We start from the raw sequence: 22117 nt of genomic DNA on the forward strand, positions 1-22117 counted from the left end.
TTTTTAAAAAAAAGATTCCGCTCGATCTTATATACTTATGCTGTATTAATTAGTTGGGTGTCAAATGTGGTAATTTTAATTATTTTATTCATTCTAAATGGCGAATGGAAAGGTCATTTAGCTCATTTAATCATGTTTATCTCGCTTCTGTTTAGACAGGTTTTAACGATTTAAATGGGTTTAGACAGTCCAATTATTTAATTCACTGTGTAGGACCTAAATGATATGGGTGGGCTTCGTTTACCTTTTAAAACATTTTTTAAACGGACTAAACAGTCGTTTAGGAGAACAATGCTTATGGGCCAGGGGCTCATAGAGGGTGGGTAACCATCAGTTTTTTTTGAAGTACTATGTAAACGTTTCGAATAAAAAAGGCTGACCAAACTACGCTTACAACTATACAAAATTAATAACAGAGGGTAACTATCTTCTTTCGTTATAACTATTAGATTTTTAGTTGAAAATATTTTTAAATTTTTTATTTGGCACGAGCCCTGACAAGTCTTGAGGACCTGAATAAACTTGATTAAAACTCAGACCTGAATTAAACATGCTCAGAACTCATGAATTATGAGGAGTACATAACCCACCAAAATTTGTAAGTCAAATGTCAAATCATCTATGAGCTAAACCTAGTGGGGTAATATTCCACTTCGAACTATAGCTTCTAATTGATTGAATGTTGTGATACATATATCACCACAAAATAAATTTATTTGTGCCACCATTGCTTTTAGAAGGTGAGCTCCATGCATTATTTCTTATAACCCCGCTGTGGGATGGATTGCATCCATGAGTTTGTACCGTTTCTCTTGAACACCAGCAACACCCATTTGTATCTCAATTATTGTATGTAGAGGTATCTGCAGGAACATATTTTTAGCCACAGTAAAATAATCAATTTACTTCTGATCAGAAATATAAGTCCATCTATGTTTGTGTTAAGTCAAATTTGTTTAAGTTTGACTTCTAATATCTATAAATATACACATGAAATCATTATATATTATAAAGATAGTTTCCATAATGAATTCAGCCATGCCAAACTATGTTGTCTAACTATACATTTTTTTAGATATTGATAGCCAAAGCTAAACAAGTTTGACTTAGGACAAGCCTAGATGGACATATATTTCTGACCGGAGGAAGTACTACAAGTTGGCACAAAATGCCTTACCTCAATATTTGGGACTTCCTCGAGTGGTTTGTCCGCAAAATATGCATAAAGTGCTCTTAACACAGCCTATACAGAATTTTCTTCTCAGGCATCTACAATAGCTTAGTACCAAAAAAGAACAGAAGAATGAAAATGCTGGTCCTTACCTGGTGAGCTATGACTACAACTGGAGCACGCTGTCGTTCAAGCTCAATTATTACAGGTTCTAATCTGGACAGAGAGGAATTTTAAGATTAAGTGGCAACACATATAAGTAACTGAATCATGTATAGAGACATGCAACAGTATCAAGTAGGCCATACCAACCTTTGAATGACGTCAAGGTAGGATTCTCCTCTCGGATAACGATACCTCAGCTTGTCTTTTCTTCGTGATCTGAGAAGGTATATAACATGAGGCAAACAGAATGGGGGAGGGGAGCTACTAAAAAATTGTGTAATAACAACCAAAATTTCAGTGATGAAGGGGATTTTTTAACATAAAATGCCATGATATCAGTGAATTCACGTACTCATATTCTTCAGGTTTACATTTCTTTATTTCATCGTATGTCATCCCATCACAGACCCCAGCATTTATCTCGTCAAGAGCACGCCATTGTATCTAGAAGAACACAAGAAACAAGTTAGTTTTGGTAACACTTCTATAAGTAGAGGACAGTCTTGCTAGACCGTTTTCAATCACCTATGATAGCTAACCTTTGGAAAACCAATGATCGGATGTGCTGTTAATATTGTTCTCTGCAGTGTGCTAGTCCATATCTGAAATCATTGTTGCAAATAAACTTAATGATTATTTTTCCCTTCACTGAACAGAGAAGCAAATGACATACTTACAGAGGCAGTCCGCTCGGACTTCAGTCGCTTCTCCACAAAGCTTGCAAGCTTCCTTGAATAAAGCTCACCGGCCTCACTGCATACCAATTATTCCATCACATGAAAGTCAAAAGCAGAATGCAAAATTAGCATATACCAAGAATTGCCCAAATATTGCATCCATGCAAGCATAAGCAAATATGAATGGAGTTGCTTTTCCCATACATGTAACTCCCTCTCTTTTCCCCCTTTCAAGGTAAGAGCTCACAAGTTCGTATGTCTTTATCACCAAGGCTTATACCTCGGTCTATCACAAGTCCAATTTACAGTACATATATCACAAAGTTCATCAATGATAATATAATAAATAATACGACACTCAACTCAAAAGAGGAAAAACAAGGGTGAGGTGGTGTTTGTTTGCTCATAACTTCATTCCTACTTACTGCAATGACATGCAGTTCTCCTGTGCACTTAAGCTTAAGGGGAAAAAAATGAGAGCAAAAAATTAGCAAGAAACTATTTTTTTACTTGGGCTTGATCTTATGATCTTTCACTTTTACTGGTTGCGCATGTTGATATGCAAGATCACGAACATTTGAAACTTATTATGGATTTTTCCTTAGCATGGCACCCAAATTAATATGACAGCAAAGAGGTAAATACCAAACTGCAGAACAAAGAAATCAAAGATACTAATGACAGAAATACAGAATAAAGAAACTTAAGACCTCAAAGAAGAGTCTCCACCGATTCTTCCTCTGACATTATCCATACTTTCGCCATGTCTTGTTAGCAGGATAGGACGAGGCGTCAGATGACAGTTAACCTGTAACAGTACATAACCCAGTTGAAAAAACTCATCATGATTTGACCTATATCTGTCAGTGGTGTGTTGAATTCTCCAGGTTCAAGCAAGAAAAAAAGATGCAGTGAGGATTCACTGTGACTAAATTACAACATTGTGAAGATAAAGAGCAGAGTAGAAATTTGACAAAAATATCCATATAAACATAAAACTAATCAGATAGACCCCAGCAGATCATTGAATCACTAAACACAACACAAATAATGATTTGACCTACAAGGGTACACCAAACTGCAAAGATATCCAGTCGTATTAATGTGCGCCCAACAAAAGGATATGATTTTCTGTGTATGTACCAAGAAGAAAACAATCCGTCCAGGCAAGTAACCACTTATGTCATTAATCTGCATGAAAACCAAAGTAGGGTATGAGATTAGGAATATGCCACTAGAAGCAAGGTTGCAAGGTATGTCAGTAGTATATTCAAAACAGCACATATGCTTCTACTCGATATATTAGTATTTGTATGATAAGCAAAATAACCAGTTCAAGATTGTACAATTAAGCAATCATAAAGTAGCAATATCACAGGGAATATAACTTTTGATATTACTTTTACATGTGTCACTTGACTGTTCATACATACCTTTAGTTGGCCCCCCTTCCCACTAACCATGTCAATCATTTTTATGTAAGAACCTTCTTCCACCGGTTCATAGACCTGAAAAGGTTTCAAAATGTTTACATATAACTATACTATATTCTTGACAAAAAAAATTGTGTTCCTATATAATATAATTTGGCAATTACAGACCTTTTCATAATAGGTCAATCGCTCTTTGAAATCTTGTACACCAGCTTCAAAATCTGTTCTGTAACATAGAAGACAATGATTGCATAAAATGGTGCACCAACAGGATGCAAATAGGCAGGCAAATCATTTATTTCTTACTGCTCTGCATAATCGGGACTTTGTTGAACTTTCAATCGTATATTTCTCTCAAGAACATCTTGGTCATTACATAATGTTTCCAAAAAGATGATCTAGAAAGCAAAGGCAAGGACCCATATGTTAAAGGGAAATAGTAATACACCCCAAACCATACAGGAGCACAGGAGCTTAATATAGTGTTCCATAATGTACATATGCTGCACCTCATGAAAAATCTTATCTGAAAATCTGTTTTATGTAACTATACAAGATTACTTTATAAATGCTGTCACAAAACAAACCAAATATTCTTCCAAAGGAGTGCACTGAATCTTCACTTGTTTTAAACTGTTTGCATTGAAAAAAGAAAAAAGAAAAAAGAAAACTTCACACATTTTTTTCAATAAATGAGGCAAATGGTCCAAATTTCACTCTTCTGATTGTAGTCACCCACCCTTTCCCTAAGAAAATCTAATTATCCGATTACAGGTCTTAAACATGTTCTTCAACCTCTCCCCACACTACCATATAACACACAGAAGAAAGATTTATTAGTCTAGGTTCCAGTTGGGTGGCAGCAACAGGAACATAAGTACCTCAGCAATGGCTTTTTCTGGATAATCTAATTTGCTCTCAATATGGCGGAATAGCCATTGTTGTCCCTGAACTATCCCTCGATGCTCAATTTTATCCCTAAACTACCAAAGTGGTTGTTTCAGCCTTTAAAGTTTACTTTTAGGCTCAATTTTGTCCATGAACTATCAAAGTGTCCATATCAGTGCTCAAACTTTACTTTTGGGCTCAATTTCTCCACAAACTATCAAAGTGACCATTTTAGTCCTCAAACTTTACTTTTGGGCTCATCCTTGCTCCTCATCCTACGTGGCATGCCACTTTCATTTCATGCCTCATCAGCTCCAGCACCGCTCCTCATCCTACGTGGCACGACACTAAAGCAAATCCTGGAGGTGTTGCAGCTCAAAGGCCTTCTCCACCACAACACTCCACCACCTGCACCCGCCTGCAGCCCTCCACCCCATTGTTGTCATGCAATTGTCCCATTGTGCACAGTTGTAGGTCACGCCGCCTTCAGCATAGTTGACGGCCGCATGTGGCATCGACCATGTGCGCCACCTGCGGTCACTAGACCCAGCTGTGTCACCCGTGCGTATCCCAACATCCCTAGCTCAACACAACCTGCAGTCCTCTCAACAGCGACCATTCACCTCCGCTTGCGATGGAGCTGGGGCTGATGAGGCATGATAAGGATGAGGAGCGAGAATGAGCCTAAAAGAAAAGTTTGAGGACTGAAACGACCACTTTGACATTTCATGGACGAAATTGAGCCCAAAAGTTAAGTTTGAGGAGTGCAACAGCCACTTTAGTAGTTCAGGGACGAAATTGAGCATCGGACGATAGCTGAGGAACAGAAATGGCTATCCTGCCTTTAGGTTTTTTCATGGTAACTCCTGTTTTGCTGAGTTTGCTGGCAAGACCAATCTTGGCATGGTAAATATATTCTCAGTTCAATATATTTTAGTGTTAAATGAGAATGTTGATAGCTCCCATGATCCTAACATGGAAGATAATGACGTGTTTCAAATGCTCTGGAGTGGCTGATTAATGTTTATTTTTTGAGCCAGATAAGACCAAATCTCTTGCTGATATAACTTTTTATGCAGTAGCTTCTAATAATGGCTTTCAACATGCATGCATTACTAAGAAGCAACTGGCCATGAGCTTTAATCTCCACACCATGGCGCCAAATGCATAGACTATTCAAAGAGGTTTCCACTTTGTAACCGAGGGAAGGTCCTTTAGAGAATGCAAGTACATGGATCCAGTCTAGATGATGATAATACTATTCGCCAACTGTAAACTGCCAAGCAAATTTCTTAGCTCTTCAGGAATTAATACACAAGAGAACCTTATTAGAAGGCCAACCTTTCTCTATTTAGATCATGTTCACTAGGTATGCACATCTACTACTTTAGAAGGGAGGGGAGGCGGGAGGGGGCAGGCTACCACAAGAACAAAGGTGTCCACAAGGAAAGAAACAACATTCACCCTGATATAAGGAGTGCACCCACCATAAATGATTTGAAAATGTCATAACTTCTAAATGCAGTGGGCATGAATGCTTGACAGCTGGAAAAGTGACATGTGAACATGGCTAACAACTGCCAAATAATACTATTGGCACTTTTTTAATGAAATGGCACGCAACACTCCTGTTTAGTTCGGGATAAAAAATACTATTGCCACTTGGCAGGAGACAAAAAATTCAAACCAAAAGGATGCCCAAGATGCACACGATGATTTAATCATACCTTACATTTTCCTTCAGCCATTTTCATCAGCATGTTTCTCCGTATTCTTGTGCTGTTTGTGGCATCGAAAATACCAACCTGCAGACCAGCTGAAAGTAAATCATCGAAAAGCACTATCGCGGTGCTACCAAATCAATGCCCTACCTGACCACCTTCCTGCATCCAAGATAGCATATCTTCCATTGCTAATGCAGCCACCTTCAAAAGCATGGGGACGATCTTACAAGAAAAAAAAGAAAACAGTATATGTTTCTAGAAAGGCATGCCTGATGCAATTCACTAACCTCGTTACGTGCCTCCACACCCTCCCTGTTATCTCCACGAAAGAAATCAGCAGTCTGCTCAAAATAACAAGATGGTATTAGAAATTCTTCTTGGACAGGGTTATATAGGGGCAAAAAGAAACCGGAATTGCAAACTATACGATTCATAAAAATATCAAGAATTAAATAGAAGTCTGAGAATAGTAATGGATGTGCTGCTACCCCCCCCCCCCCCCCCCCCCCCCCCCCCCCCCCCTCCCCCCCACTCCTGCTGAAAAAATGGTATGATGAGTCAAAAAGTTGTAAGTACCTGATTAGTTCCATGTTTGAGCCGGCGGTACTAGAAAACAAATAGCAAACATGATTAGTGATACCATACACACATGCAATTTTCTCTACAAAATTAGCTTAAACTAAATGATCACCTTTCCAACATTGAAGTGTTTTGTTTCATGACCTAACCATCTGAGATATCTTGTAAGTTTAGCTGCTGTAAAGGTCTTACCACGAGCTGGTAGCCCAACCTAGAATATCAGCACATGATTAAAAAAGAACTGCATGCACGCAATGAATTAACAGGAATAGTTCCAGTTATCTGAATATATGCATACCATCTTTTATATGCAATATATAGAGCTGAACCATGCACATCAAAAAGTCTATATTTTTATAAGGCTGTGCTGTAATTTTTTTTAAAAAGGAAAAAATTGCCCTCATAGAACTCAATCCAAACCGTTTTGCTGCAGTACCATCATATTTAGGGTTGAAACAATACCACTGCATCTGTTCCCCTCCTCCTCCTCTAGGGCTCTAGCACTCTGTCAACCTCAGTCCGCGTCACCTTCTCTGGTGATCTCTGTTCTCGCTGATAAGCGGAGGGAACCAAAGAGAGGCGAGAGGAAAAGCAAGCTGGCACTTGCCTGCTGTAGCATGTGCGATGACTTGGCAGCCTAGGGCACACATCTCCACGAGCTCCTCATGGCTTCTCCTGTTTCATACCATTGCTCTAGGAGTCTAGGTGCAGGGCTTGGTGGGCGGGCAGCTCAGCAACCGGGCACAGTGTCAGGCTTGCTCGTCCCCTGATTGGCGGTGGTGGCTTGATTTGCAGCAGTTACTCGATTTCAGCGACTGCTTGTTTTGTGCAAAAGAGGGTCCAAGGGTGCCAAGGAGGAAGGCATGTGAGGGGGATGGGGTGAGGATAGCAGGGAGGTGACAGACTATTAGAGATATGTATAGTCTAACACATGTATATCGTGTAACTTGTACTCCAAGTTGTATCTTGACTATATATATGAAAGCCACCCCTCCCTAATGGGTGTGAGGTGTTCCCATAATTCTCTACATGGTATCAAGAGTCCGGGTCCCCTTCCGGCTCCTTCCTCTACCCTAACTTCTCATCTCTCCCGTGCCGCTGACTCCACGGACCATGGCCACCCACCTCGCGATGCCTCTGTGCGCGACTTCCTCTGCCCACGGGTCCTTCTCCCCGCGCGCATGATCCCCTCCTCTCCACCCCTCCCGGTCACGGCTCCTCTCTGCCCCTCCCAATCCCTCCCTGACCGGCTTCCCAGATACTCTACATAGACGCAGGAGACCTTGCCACTTCCAGATTTGGGCTGGATGTGAATGAGCATGAGCTATGTTCATGGTCGGTTAAATGGAGGGTGATTCAAGGTGTGATCTGGACCATTGATTTGCTATCTAATGGTACAGTGCTAGATGAAGCATGATTCTGATTAATTGCAGTGTTATTTTTGCAATATGATGAAAAACGATAGCATGGGAGCAAACCCTTCAAATTGAGTACTATCAAAGAAAGTGCCCCCATTTTTTTATCGGTGCAATACCTAAAGGAAAAAAAGCTTGCTGGATACACAGTGACAGTGCTGTTTGACTGATGTACATGAGTACATCAGAACAATTGAACAAATGATGTGCAAACTAGGCAGATGAGGTTGCATATTTCAAAATAGACCACTCATATCACTTAGCAAGTTATTCTTTGTGGATTTTGGGCTGAGCAAAAACTTCTGCTACAACAAATTCTTATAGTCTTACGAAATCATTGCTTTTTTATATTTTATACAGAAAAAGGACAATTCCCCAGAAATGGAAGACACTTATCTAGCTTCAAGTTTAAGTAAATCTGCAATAACTGTGTCATAGCTACCAAGGTAAAACACTAAGTGTACGAGATTTACCAACACTATGGCCAACTTGCGGTCCTCTTTTGGCCCATACATCTGATCAGCTACTGCAGCTGCTGCAACAGCCCCTTCTGCTGCTGGCATACCCTGCTGGAGGCAGCTGTCAGAAGTTAAGGTGACAAAAAATGAAGCAACAAGTTTTAACAGATTCAGATGCTGTTACAACGAATATCATAGGATGACAAGAAATCAATCTTTCCACATATATGTGGTAGAATGTAATAGTGAATCAAAGAAAGGGTGAAATGGAAATAGGTATCCTGGATATCTCTTGACCCTAAGCAGAAGCCAAGGGTTGATTCTAGCTACTTAACTTCATGAGCTTCAACATTGTGCAACTTTTATTGAAAGAGTGAAGCATTGAAGCACAAGTAGGGGATGCAAGTTTTGTTTCTTTCTGGGTAATTGAGTTGATAAAAAAAACTGAGTAAATTGCACCCTGGGTACTTAAACTATTGGGGCATTACCATCTAGGTACTCGAACTGAAAAACCTATCACCTGGGTACTTAAACTATTGGGCCATATCATCTGGGTACCGTCGCCGCCGCTGCAGAGTGAACAGGAGCGCGGGAAAATGAATTTTGAATCTTTTTCTTTTTCTGAAAATGGATGAATAGTGCTGGAATTTGTTATTTTTATAAAAAAATAATTAGAGCTCCAAACATTCTAAAAATTTTTGTGTAGCCTCTATATGATGTACTCTACCTAGGAAAAATATGAAACTTGGAAAATGAATAGTTTTTGTATGTTTAAAAATTACCTCTTTTAATTAATAAATGAACTTCCATAAATTTTATAATTAAAATAAATAAATGTCAAAAAGAGGCGGCCTACCTGTGTGCGAGCGAGCAGGCGAGCACAGGTAGGCCGCCTCTTTTTGGACATTTATTTATTTTAATTATAAAATTTATGGAAGTTCATTTATTAATTAAAAGAGGTAATTTTTAAGCATACAAAAACTATTCATTTTCCAAGTTTCATATTTTTCCTAGGTAGAGTACATCATATAGAGGCTACACAAAAATTTTTAGAATGTTTGGAGCTCTAATTATTTTTTTACAAAAATAACAAATTCCAGCACTATTCATCCATTTTCAGAAAAAGAAAAAGATTCAAAATTCATTTTCCCGCGCTCCTGTTCACTCTGCAGCGGCGGCGACGGTACCCAGATGATATGGCCCAATAATTTAAGTACCCAGGTGATAGGTTTTTCAGTTCGAGTACCTAGATGGTAATGCCCCAATAGTTTAAGTACCCAGGGTGCAATTTACTCAAAAAAAAACTTATCAAATTGAACTAATCTGGATTTCAAAGAAAGAAAAATGGGATGCAAATGAACTGAAGTAGTAACCCAAAAGTACCCATTGGGTACCCAATTGCATCCCTAAACACAAGACATGTTTCTATGCATTGAATGTTGTTGGACATTCGAGATAACTAGGTGTGCACCCTCTACGCATGTTACAGCAAAGGCATATTTGTCTCTCTTGCCCACCATTCCCCAACCTTGCCAATTGGCAAGAAAGAAAATGCTTCTTAAGTATACTCTTCCTTCCCTGGAACTAAAGATACCCTAACCAGTTGTGAAGTTTCCCTTTGATACTTACAATTTAATACTACCTATTAGGATGTATCAAATAGCTAGGACATAGCATATAGAGATTATACTTGCTATAAGCCCACGAGTATTAAGTTTTACTAAATCTAGTGACCTGAAGTGAATAATGTACAACCTTTGATTCAGAATCCAACTTAAAGTTGCTCATCGAAAAGGTTTCCTTTGTTGGTCTTGCAAAGTTTGGTGAGCCAACACCTCTATCAACAAACATTGCCCTTTGTTCTTCCAGTGATGGCGCATGCCCTCCAATTGCACTCTGAGCAAAAAATTAGAAAACATCTCTGGATTAATTACATTTAGAACTGCTATATGTATATATATTCAAAGGGCTATATACAACAGATGGCAAGAAAGGGCCAAACATCAGTGTTTCTTCCATTTAAACATAAAGAAAATGCCATGCTGACCACACCAGAGACATAAATCACAGCAAAGTGCATAAGTATAGGTCAAAACTCTTTCAGGCAGAAAATGCTAGCTATTAGATATTCAAGGTACAGAAATCTAAATGATCAAAATCAAGAGATAGATCCATCCATTGTCTGGTGTTGCACCAACAATATGTATGAGAAACTTGAAGAAATTTGATACTATGTGGCTTATATTCCAATAAGTAAAGGGAAGTTGGTAAGTTCATGACCATAAACCCACGCACTTCAGCACTAGGATTAGTTCTTCTGGCTAATGAACTCAGTCAAATTAAAAAAAGGGCGTACCCAGTGCAGAGAGCTCCCGCTCTGTGCGGGGTCTGGGGAAGGGTGTTAGTGGCAAGCCTTACCCTCGCCTGTGCAATGCGAGGAGACCGCGACTCGAACCCGGGACCTTCCGGTCACAGGTGGTAAGACTCTACCGCTTGCACCAGGCCCGCCCTTCAGTCAAATTAATTTAACCTAATTTTTATTTCGGAGTGAATTAAATAGCTAAAAGTAAAAGTTAACTGGCTGCATGCTTGAACAAATTATGATGACACTATTGAAGTTACTTCTAAGCTCCCAAAATTCTCACATATTTCAGCCAATAGTACATCTACCTTTTCTATAGTGGAACACCTAAATTACCATAGTTGCATGATTTTAAGCTAAGAATTAATCAAACAATGAAACTGAAGTTATACCTTCATAGTGTTAACATAGTGATTCGAGGATGAATCGCCTTTAGTTGAGCTGTGCAAAATGTCCTTTGTGGTATCATTGTTTGAGGAACTCCCAGTTTGCAATAATGAGCGTGGATTTTCAGTTAAGTTAGCTGCATAAACAACACCTGAGCCCATGTTTGGTGTTGGAACTACATACTTCTCTAAATCAAGCTCCAAACCAGAAGCGAAGCCATTCTGTTTGAATGAACAAGAGAAAATTGGCAGAATGGAAAAGGAAGCAGCATTTACTTTGATATAGAAACATAGACAACAGCTTTGTGGGAAGAGTGTTCCTTTAAAAGCATGCGTGAGCCCACACTATTCTTGACCAAAATAATTACTTTAATTGAGAACTTTATGGTTGGACATATTTTTGCAATGTCGGTTCTATCTGTACCTAAAAAATATTGTGGTTTCTCACTTTCAATGGTGACATGTTAGTATAGTACGTTTTAAATGCTTGCAACTCTTCTTGAGGTAAAAGAGTCATCATCAAGTTTTAATGCATTATGCAAAGATCCCCAATTGTCACAAATCCTCATTAGAGTTCGAGACAGGCCATTAAACATCTTGACATTTTCCCAAAAGATGGGCATACACTCATACTCTTCATAGTGATATGCTTCGTAATTCTATAATATTTTTGCTAAAATATTTACAGTCCTACTCACGTATCTCCAGTAAGTTCATCATGTCAATATCAACTAATAATAGAAAAAACAACACTTGGAATAAATGTATTCTCCTAGGGCCCAAAGAATTGTCAAGTCCCACAACCAAGTTGCAAAATGTGCCAAGTTGTCTACATCTACAACAGCAGAATCGAAAGTATCAGACTGTTAGGTGTCGGCCATTGCTTGGGAACCATTTAGACTGTGGCCAGTGTCACTAGTCGAATAGTTGTTTTTATAACCAGTCTTGCAACTTTTAAATTTCTATGCATATCACTGATCTATGTGTGTCCAAATATAAAATGAAAACAGTGAAACAGACCTTGGCCCTGCCTTCTAACCCAGGGTTGATAGTGACATCGTGGGTCCCTCGCACCCTTGAAGGCTGAAAATACTCCTGATGAGCCCTCCAACTAGCCGCCAGGTCAAATGGGGATAACATTTCTGTCTCAACCTGAACCTTGCACTCAAGTACCTCCTTCCCTTCATTGAGTTTAAACACCGCAGTCCTCATTTCAAATTCATTGCTCTGGCAACCCAGTGGTCGGTTAGGTCCCTCCTCAATAATGTACTGAGAACTATCATCTTTTCGCTTCAAAACAAACTTGAAATCCAGCGATTCTAGTAAAAACACAGAACAACTACTTAGAATGCTAACAACTGAAACAAAATCTGACTGAACATATACAAAAAAGAAAAATCCTAAAGAAAAATCCTCAGCGACAATTGACAAATCACTAATTTTCATTTTTAAAGCACAACTTCACACACTACATTGTTTCCCTCACACACAAGAATTCATTCATTCCCAATTAAAAGTAGCACAGCCCAATTCCTGAAATATCAGTGCATGCACATCCCAACGGCGTAGCACGGATTGCGCTCGTCCTATCCCAAACCTCGCTACGGAGGAACCAAGGACCTCTGCGGCCCTGCGAAGTTATCAAACTCCAGGATAAAATCAACCGACTTACCGTGCTGCGAAGGCACGACGCAGCTGAACTCCCACACGGCGGTGGCCGCCCGCTCCAACGGCAGCTGCGTGGAAAAAAAAAACCCCCGAAACGAGTCAAAAATCCGCTCCGCGCACACATCACGCGGGCTAGAGGCGATCCGGAGCTTACGGCCTTGCAGGGGTCCCACGAGCCAGGCACAAGGTGGGAGCCGAAGAGGTGGGGGGCGAGGTCGAGCTCCGCGAGGCGCGGGCTCTCTAACTTGACGGAGACGAAGAGCTGGTCGGAGATTCCGCCGGAGCTCGCCATCGCCGGCGAGTTCGGAGCGAAGCCTTTCTCGTGACTTGGAAGGTGCCGGAAGGAAGCGCCGATGTCGTGGGCTCGCCGATTCGGAGTGGGGCCGACACGAGAGCGCGATGGGTGTTACAGTACAGAGGATATAGTTCCAGTGACACAGCAAGCGGGGCCAGGAACGTATCTTGGCCCACCAGTCAGTAACTAATACGGTGATAAGGACAGTAACACAAGCCTGAACTGAAGCTGGGAAAGTGGGAATTTGGTGCGCGACGGTGACGGTGCGGGAGCGTCTCGCTGCCTCGTGGGCCCAGGTGAGGTGGCGAGCCGTCCCCGATCCCGTCTCCACGGAGTCTAGTGGGAAAAATGGGAAAAGCTGCGGGGAAGTAAACGACGGCGACCGGCGGCGGCGCGTCGCCACGGCGAAATGATATCTAGGACCCTGATCGACCAGTTGTCTCTGCAGCGAATTCACCCACGAAGGGCAGCGCCTACACGACCCAGGTACTTGTGGGATAATTTCATGATAGGATATGTCTTGCCCTCGTTCCTCTGTGAGTGATTTAGAAACCGATTCTGCATTTCTATGCCTGCTTTTGTCATGCTTCGCGCATTTGTTTGGATGATTCTATGATCGACCAGGACCCAAATGATCTCAACTCTCAAGGGAGTCCTATGTTGGTGGATTGGTTGTTTGTAGATGGTACAGAAAAAGCAAATAAGTAGGTGTGTGCTTATATGTACTATTCGCATAGAAATTTTCAGACCCTCAACTTGTATCCAAGAGATCAGCAACCGATGCCAGATAAATTAAGCTTTATAAAATGCAGCGTTATCCTCAAGATTTGGTGTAGTTCCCTTGGAGCCAACCTCGGCAAAACTTAATAATCTATGTGTCATAATAATCTATGTGTGATCTCAACTTTTATTTGGACGCACTTGAATTCTGATCACTCTGACTTGCATAAGTTTTTAGTTCTTGAAATGCTTTTCTGCATCCTTCGTCAAAGCCACCAGCAAGCTGCAAATTTGTTTTGGTGTAATCAGTTACTTAGTTTATGCAAATGTCATTGCGAAGTAATTTGTTGTTCGGAACAAGTTACCTGATGTATGCGGAAGGCGAAGCGGACACCTTGCAGAAGTAGCTCCTCGTCATTCGCAAATGGATCTGACTTCAGTGTGTTCACAATGCGGTTCATGTACTCTTTTGCAAGCTTCAAGGAAGCCTTCTTTAGCTGTTTAATGTAGGATGGGCATGCACTCTATTATTATATTTGGACTCCATACTTTGTGACAAAGTGCCTCTTCTTTATCGTGAGTTGTGACAGAACATACTGTGAAAGGAGTTTAGGAATACATACTTGGCTTATGACTCCAGAGTCGAGCATCCATTCCCATGGTATCTTAAGATCCTTATATCTTCCGCTTGCACTGTCCCTTACTCGTTCAGTGTTATGAATACCTTGTTCAATTCTACAACAAGGGAAAGTACAATTAGGTGAATGTTGATGTATTGATTTAGTACCATTCCGTAGAATTTAAAAGAAGCAGGTATTCAACAATTTTTGTTCTGTTAAATACATTTCGGTCATTTACTCACTTATCCTGCAGAGCTTGCATGCGCTTGAGAGCCATAGGTGTAGCCACTCTCCTGTCATCATGAAAGGATGATGCTTCTGATTCTAGGTTCTTCAGATCTCGGTAGTTGAATGCTGCTTCTCTCATAGCATCTGCTTTCTTCTCGGGCCAGTTAGGGAAGTGTTTGAGCACTGCTCTTTCATCCACAAGGTATGACAATTCCCCATCAAGCCACTTCACAAACTCTTCAACATCAGCTATCTCTTTGTATGCTGCGTTTTGAACTTCACTTGCGAGGAAGTTCACAAAGTTGCCTTGATTTTCTACGTCTGATTTAATCTGTTGAAATGGAAAATATAAGGGGGTGTTTTAGACTTAGTTCTGAGAAGAGTTTGATAGGGGAAATAACTGACACTCCGAACAGTCACAAATAAACCATGGTTTGGGCATTGACATGGTACCCTGTAAACAGCTTTGACCATTACTTTCTATTCCTTGTCATGTTATGAAACCCAGTAAAACTAAGTATTGTGAAAATACTTTATAATTTCTATAAAACATGCACACATATATATAACCCAGATATTTAATTAAGACACATAGCAAAGGTTTTGCTGAATGTTCTTTTTTATTAAGGGGGGCATATGGAGAATATTAAAGCATGGCTTAAGTTCTACACCATTTGTACAAACCATGATCCACCATTACAATTTTGCTAGTAGTGGTAAAACTAAAGAGTTGTCAACTCTAAAGTAACATTGTTAGATAATCTATTGCTTCCTTGTGTGAACACACAGCAAGGGAAGGCAGCGCCGAAAATGCTCCCTGCTGTAGTACTGTAGCCACTGTGGAGGCAAGCGCCAAACAGCTCACCTGCCTCACTGTAGCCACAACAGGGACAGGCGTCGAAGTCAGTCCTGCTGTATTATCTAGTCATTGTAGCAGCATTGCAGCTGTACTAGGACTAGATGGATAAAGTTGTATATATAGTTTTTCACTGCAACTCAGTAAAGAGAGTTCAGATTTGCCATCTCCTATATAGGGCTCTGGCCAACGCTGGTGTCTCTGGCTGTGTGTGTATGCTCTGTTCTCCCTCCATTCTTCTACCTCTAGCCATAGTATGTGGTCGGACAACGTCTGTCGTGCTCGGTCGTGGTCGGCAAGACTGGTGAGTGGTCGACTCACCTGAGCCGGTGATCTTGTGGGCTAACAAGTGGTATCGGAGGTGGCGGAGACGGTCTTCGTCAGGCAACCTCCGGGTTTCGCCATCAAGGGAGCGGAGCACAGGGTGCTCTGACTGCACAAGGCGCTCTACGGGCTGCGACAAGCCCCACGAGCGTGGAACGCCACGCTGGGCGAGCTTGGGTTCACAAGGTGCGCAACCGAGCACGCACTCTACACGCGGCGACGGGGGAAGGAGCTTGTCGTCGGCGTGTATGTGGACGACTTGATCGTCACCGGTGCGCGTGCGGAGGACATCGACAGCTTCAAGCGAGAGATGGCGGCTCGTTTTCGAATGAGCGATCTCAGGGCACTCTCCTACTACCTCGGCATCGAGGTGAGATAGGGGAAGGAGGAACTCACGCTCGGTCAGAGCGCGTATGCCTCGAAGCTGTTGGAGTGGAGCGGCATGGCTGAGTGCAAGCCATGCGTGACTCCGATGGAGAAGCAGCTGAAGCTGACGAATGCCAGTACCGCGGCGAAGGTGGATGCAACACTCTACTGGAGTATCGTCGGCGGTCTGCGCTACCTAATCCACATGAGGACGGACATTGCGTTCGTCGTGGGCTACGTCAGTCGCTTCATGGCGGATCCTAGGGAGGATCACTGGGCTGCGGTGAAGCGGCTGTTGCGCTACGTCAAGGGGACGATGGATCAAGGGATCGTCTTTCCCAAGACAGGCGGAAGCAGGCTGCAGCTCACTGTGTTCAGCGATGCAGACATGGCGGGGGACATCGACGGACGACGCAGCACCTCTGGCGTGCTCGTCTTCCTCGGGTCGGCTCCAATTTCATGGCTGTCGCTGAAACAGAAGGTGGTGGCGCTGTCTATGTGCGAGGCAGAGTATGTAGCGGCGGCCACAGCGGCATGCCAAGTTGTGTGGCTGCGCCGGCTGCTGGGCGAGCTGACCGGTGCGGAAGTTCACCCACCAGCACTGATGGTGGACAACCAGCCTGCCATCGCCCTCGCGAAGAATCCGGTTTTCCATGACCGGAGCAAGCACATCGACGTAAAGTTACACTTCCTCAGGGACTGTGTCGATGAATGGCAAATCGTCATCGAGTTCATCGAAACTGGTCGGCAACTCGCGAACGTCCTCACCAAACCGCTTGGACGTCTTCGACTCACGGAGCTGAAGGAGATGATCGGCATGGAGGGGGTACAAGGGATAGCAGTAGGATTAGGGGAAGAATTGTTAGATAATCTACTGCTTCCTTGTGTGAACACACAGTAAAGGAAGGCGGCGCCGAAAAGGCTCCCTGCTGTGGTACTGTAGCCACTGTGGAGGCAGGCGCCGAACGGCTCACCTGCCTCACTGTGGCCACAACAGGGACAGGCGCCGAAGTCAGTCCTGCTGTATTATCTAGTCATTGTAGCAGCATGGCAGCTGTACTAGGACTAGATGGATAGAGTTGTATATATAGTTTGCCACTGCAACTCAGTAAAGAGAGTTCAGATTTGCCATCTCCTATATAGGGCTCCGGCCAACGCTGGTGTCTCTGGCTGTGTGTGTATGCTCTGTTTCCCTCCCTTCTTCTACCTCTAGCCATAGTGTGTGGTCGGACAACGTCTGTCGTGCTCGGCCGTGGTCGGCAAGACTGGTGAGTGGTCGACTCACCTGAGCCGGTGATCTTGTGGGCTAACAAACATCACAAAAGTTTTCTTTATTGTTGTTAGGATTCTTTTTTAAAAATCAAATACATAATGTACATATATATGGTTTATGTAGTGAAGTGTTAACTTAAAAAGTCTCTGAAAACTATATATTAGCTGCCAACTGCCAAGATGGACAAGGCAGGGGTATCAGTAGTCTATCTCTGAATCAACAGTTAAACTGGTTGTAGGCAAGCCTCTATCCACGGGGACCTCATTCAGAAACAAACCAAATGTTGGCTGCTCTCAAAGTAACACAGGATGCACATAGAATATGTGATACATTCTGATGAGCAAGCTTTGAACAATGAGGGAGCATGTTATACAAGAAACAAATTTCCCTTTGGATATCATTAATTTATTGGTGACGATCCTTCTCCGATGTCTGTAATCCAATAAAGAACTGCTAGCTAATGCCTTGGAAAAAATATTGTCCCAACCATTTATTGAAAGTGTTTATTAAAAGAAAAAGAATTAAAGGGCAGAAGGAATCAGCAGATACGTAGAACAATACGTTACACATCAATATGCTTGAACTTGATAGGAAAAAAATATGTACTTACGGCTAAAACATAAGCTGATCTGTTCTCAATCTCCCCAATCATCTCTCTGCTGTTTGTTGCTGCTGGAATTCCTACGGGTCCAGACTTTGCATCATTTTTGCCTTCACGCCGCACTAACGACCGGTACAACTCGACTACCTCTGGTACCCTTTGTATCGCCTTTGTGCTCCTCTGCAACTTGGAAGGTAGTGGAGGTGGTGGTGGAGGAGGAGGAGGGGTCATGCATCCTTCCTTTCTCATAGTTGTCTTTGGTTGGGTGCATGTCGGATTGGGCGGTGGATTTGGAACCCTTGGCGCCCTTGATCTCACTAGGTTTACCCTGGAGAATTGCTGCCTGCTGTGATACAATGAGCTGTTGAGATCTACAGCTTCCTTAGCACCATCATTGCTCTGGACAAACTGCTTTTCCTTGGAGTAGCTGATGCTGGTTGCATAATTCTCCAGCTTCTTCCATAGCATCCTCTTATCAGTATCCTGGCCTTCGAGAGAGGAGATCTGACCTTTTAATCGGCTCACTTGGTGTCTCAATTGCTTGTTCTCCTCTTCGAGAGCGCGATTCCTTTCGACCAGACCATGGAGCTTGCTTCTTAGAAGCGTAACACATGCATCACCCTCCCTCATCATCTCTTTCTCATCAGAGGAGATGAGGTTACAGTATGGTGGTATTGGTTCCTCTCACTATATATGTCTCCTACCTCCTCACTCATATAGTGGTAGCATTAAAGGTGATGTTTTGTAAGTGAGGTGCCGTATCATTGTTTGAGCCTTGGCTAGAGAAACTTACAAATGTGCAAGCAAGAATGGGTGAAGCATTGAGTTTGGTGGGAGCTGTTGCTGGGCTAATTACTTGTCCTTAAAGTGATTGCTATGGGGTAGCTGACTTGTCTGTGGAACTTCCCTAAAGTAAAATGCAGCCAATACTTGCATTGTTTTCTCATTTTTCCTGTGTGCCAGTTCGATCATCTGAATCGAACCACCCCTGTTTTATTCTTGGATTCAAGTTGAATTTATGTTATGTTAACAGGTGCTTTGAGATTTTAGCTTTAGCTGTTGAATTGTTATTCTGTTCTGGCAAAGAGGAAAACTAGTATGGTGTCTCCTTTTCTCTCTTGTTTTCATTGTTTTTTAGTCTCTATCATTTCTCAGAGATTATGTTGCTTTCTTGATTCCAATTTTTTATTAATTCTGACTGCAAACTTTGATTTTAAGGTTTCTTCTGTCTCAAGTTGTGTAAAAGGAGTTCAGATAGAGCTCCTTTACCAGCCAGAGCGAGGAACACCTTTTGCTAATAACAGGCAAGAAAAAGTTTTAAATCATAGGAAGAAAAAGAAATAATGGGAAAGCCGACCAAAACAGAGAATAAAAGGGTTAAATTATGTGTGTTTACTTCTTGAACACATGAAGATGCTACATTCTTTCAGATTGTTGGTTTCAGTTCACGTGTTGTAGAAGTAATGTCTATAATTTCTGGACTATAGTTATCGCAGTTACAGCAAACCTTACTGAAACAATCGTTCTGATCTCGGAAAATTCATTGCTTTGAGGGGGGAATCTGAAGAATCAAATAGAGCTTTTCATTTGGTATTGGAAGAAACAACCCATGTCACTGTCAATCTGTTTATGGGGGGAAATGGCAACATGGATTGGTGTCCCTACATATTAAGGTTCTGAAACTGTTGCCAGAGGTGGCAACACGGAAAGAAGTATAGCGTAAACAGAGCTGACAGCAAGAAGTTTCGCTCTGTAACATGGTGCAGAGGTTCCAGTTTATAGCAAGAAGTTCCCTGATGTATAGGGAATCGTTGACATAGTGATGGAGTTGATTGATTTCATTGTCTCGGGTTTCAGATTTAGATCGCATATACATGACACCCAGGAGAAGCAACTGAGTAGTAAGCATTTACGAAGTTCCACATGTTTCCACCACTTTTTTCCTTCGGAATTGATTGACAAAATTGCCAGATATTTGATGTATTGTGCATGAACCATGTATGGAGCTCCTGAACGCATATCTAACACTGTGATTAAAGATGTATCAGCAGTGTCACACGCTCACACATAAATGTGAGGAGCTGTACCAGTGAGTGATCATTGCAAATTTGCAATCATTTCGGTCCAATCTATATTAAAATCCCACAGGATGAGTTGCCGAGGATACACGTCGCTTCCTTGAGTTTGAGCTGTGACTGTGAGAATCCACCGCAAGAACTGTTGTAGCTTTGAGATTCCGACAAACGTGCCTATTTACACGCTGTTCACCATCTTGTCCTGGTTAACAATTCATCTGAAGCCAACAGTTAATAATGACCGACACATCTCGAGGTGCTCCGCACGCGCTGATGGAGGATATTCATATTCATAATCTGTACTAGTTTGATTCAGACACAGAAGCTTCCAAGCATCCGTACATCGTGACACCACTTTTCTTGCCTGAGGAAACGTTTCACCGGAACATTATTGCGTCAGTGAAGGCAACCTCATACTTGCCACGGTGAAAGTGAGTTTTACCCCGGCCATCCATTGGCGTGGCAGCGACGCACGCAGGACAGGACGGCTACCCGTGTAGAAATCCGGGCGGCGTGCGCGTCGGCATCAACCTTTTTTGTTTTCTGGTGTGAAACTTTTGGGCGGCGCTTGATCCGACGTTCGCCATGGAATTTCGTTGTCAGTGGTACACAAGAAGGAGCCGATTTATTCGCCCAAGCAGCCAAGCTGACGAAGCATTTGTTGAAATAAAGGCAGTACCACGCCGACTTCGTTCGGTGAGACGGTGAGTGATCCCATCACACGGCTTTAGATCACAAATAGCATTCGATTTAGACCAGGGACCAGAGAACAGTTTCAGTGTTCCAACCTGAACTACCGAGCTGTTTGTAATGTTTTCCCACAGGATAGCAGCAGTGGTAGGAAGATAGGGGTACGAGAACAGTAGAAATAAACTAGAAACAGCTTGTTGTAGTGTAGCCACTTGCTTCATCAGAAATTCAGCAAACAGCAGTGCTGAATGTTAAATGGAGCCTATACCGCCTAGCCGGGGCTCCAAAGAAACCCAGGAGACCAGGTACATTTTTGCTGGACCCAAGAAATACCTATTCCTCCCTGGTTCGGCACCTAACTTGCCGTTCTTCGGTTCCCAAGTCACTGTTTTCCATCCAGTGGTTTGCCTGCCTTTTCCACTCCAGAAATTCCCCTTCAGTCATCAGAGAAATCGATTGTGTTGTGTTGCCAGCATTCGCGCTGGCCGCAGAGTCTCAGTCAGCTTGTACTACGAACTGGTGCCTTGGGGACATCAATACTTCAATAGTGTGTTTGAAAGACGATTGAGAAGCCTTACCAGTCTAGTGAAGAATTGAAGGCTGCCAATGGCCAAATGAAACTGCGACTTGAGAGGATCTGAGAATCGTGCTGAACAGCAGCGAGTAGGTGTGTGTTTGTACGCACGACGCAGGTCTAACCGGAGTTTAGTGCGCGTTTAGTTGGCAAAATTTTTTGGTTTTGGATACTGTAGCACTTTCGTTTGTATTTGGCAATTAGTGTCTAATTATGGACTAATTAGGTTCGAAAGTTTCGTCTCGCGATTTCTCACCCAACTGTGCAATTAGTTTTGTTTTTCGTCTACATTTAGTACTCCATGCATGTACCGCAAGATACGACGTGACACTTTGGGGTGAAAATTTTTGAAATCTAAACAGGGCCTTAGTGTTGCTGGTCTAGTCTTAATGGAACAGAGGCAGGTTTGGTGGCCTCCGCTGGTCCTGACGACAACAAAAGTTGGGGGCGATGCCGCCGTCGTCCCTCGCGCTCATCCAACAGGACAGGACCGGTCGTCCACAGGGCTTCGCCCACACGCACTGCCGACGTGGGAAGACAGCGACCGGACCCCGAGCAGGCGGTCGCTG

General features: G+C 42.5%; 1 protein-coding gene across 4 annotated transcripts; it reads right to left on the minus strand.

The window, feature by feature from the left end:
• Positions 1–540: 540 nt before the first annotated feature.
• On the minus strand, positions 541–19092 carry LOC136542859 (6-phosphofructo-2-kinase/fructose-2,6-bisphosphatase-like). Of its 4 annotated transcripts, XM_066535504.1 has the most exons (26): positions 18219–19039; positions 14804–15120; positions 14565–14676; positions 14307–14438; positions 14143–14224; positions 12279–12577; positions 11265–11480; positions 10266–10406; positions 8526–8621; positions 6750–6848; positions 6635–6664; positions 6346–6399; positions 6206–6259; positions 6062–6139; positions 3753–3844; positions 3615–3672; positions 3447–3521; positions 3157–3204; positions 2724–2821; positions 2014–2089; positions 1876–1938; positions 1689–1780; positions 1484–1552; positions 1324–1387; positions 1178–1243; positions 541–863 (listed from the first exon to the last, which is right to left on the minus strand). In XM_066535504.1, exons 1-26 carry the CDS (start codon positions 18840–18842, stop codon positions 762–764), a joined length of 3237 nt encoding a protein of 1078 aa, XP_066391601.1. In that variant the 5' UTR covers positions 18843–19039; the 3' UTR covers positions 541–761. The 4 variants fall into 4 exon arrangements, with proteins under 4 accessions (XP_066391601.1, XP_066391608.1, XP_066391610.1 ...); XM_066535511.1 differs by lacking the exons at positions 14143–14224; positions 14307–14438; positions 14565–14676; positions 14804–15120; positions 18219–19039 and adding exons at positions 12931–12994; positions 13081–14114; XM_066535513.1 differs by lacking the exons at positions 14143–14224; positions 14307–14438; positions 14565–14676; positions 14804–15120; positions 18219–19039 and adding exons at positions 12931–12994; positions 13081–14113 and having other exon boundaries at positions 8526–8618.
• Positions 19093–22117: the final 3025 nt, after the last annotated feature.

The sequence above is a fragment of the Miscanthus floridulus genome, chromosome 1 (genome assembly GCF_019320115.1).
Source record: "Miscanthus floridulus cultivar M001 chromosome 1, ASM1932011v1, whole genome shotgun sequence".
Taxonomy (NCBI): domain Eukaryota; kingdom Viridiplantae; phylum Streptophyta; class Magnoliopsida; order Poales; family Poaceae; genus Miscanthus; species Miscanthus floridulus.

Coding starts and splice junctions, on each gene's coding strand:
- LOC136542859 (XM_066535504.1), bottom strand. CDS start 18,842: ATGATGAGGGAGGGTGATGCATGTGTTACGCTTCTAAGAAGCAAGCTC. Junction 3,205..3,446: donor GGAAGGGGGGCCAACTAAAG/GTATGTATGAAC, acceptor GTTTTCATGCAG/ATTAATGACATAAGTGGTTA. Junction 1,781..1,875: donor CGATCATTGGTTTTCCAAAG/GTTAGCTATCAT, acceptor GTGTTCTTCTAG/ATACAATGGCGTGCTCTTGA.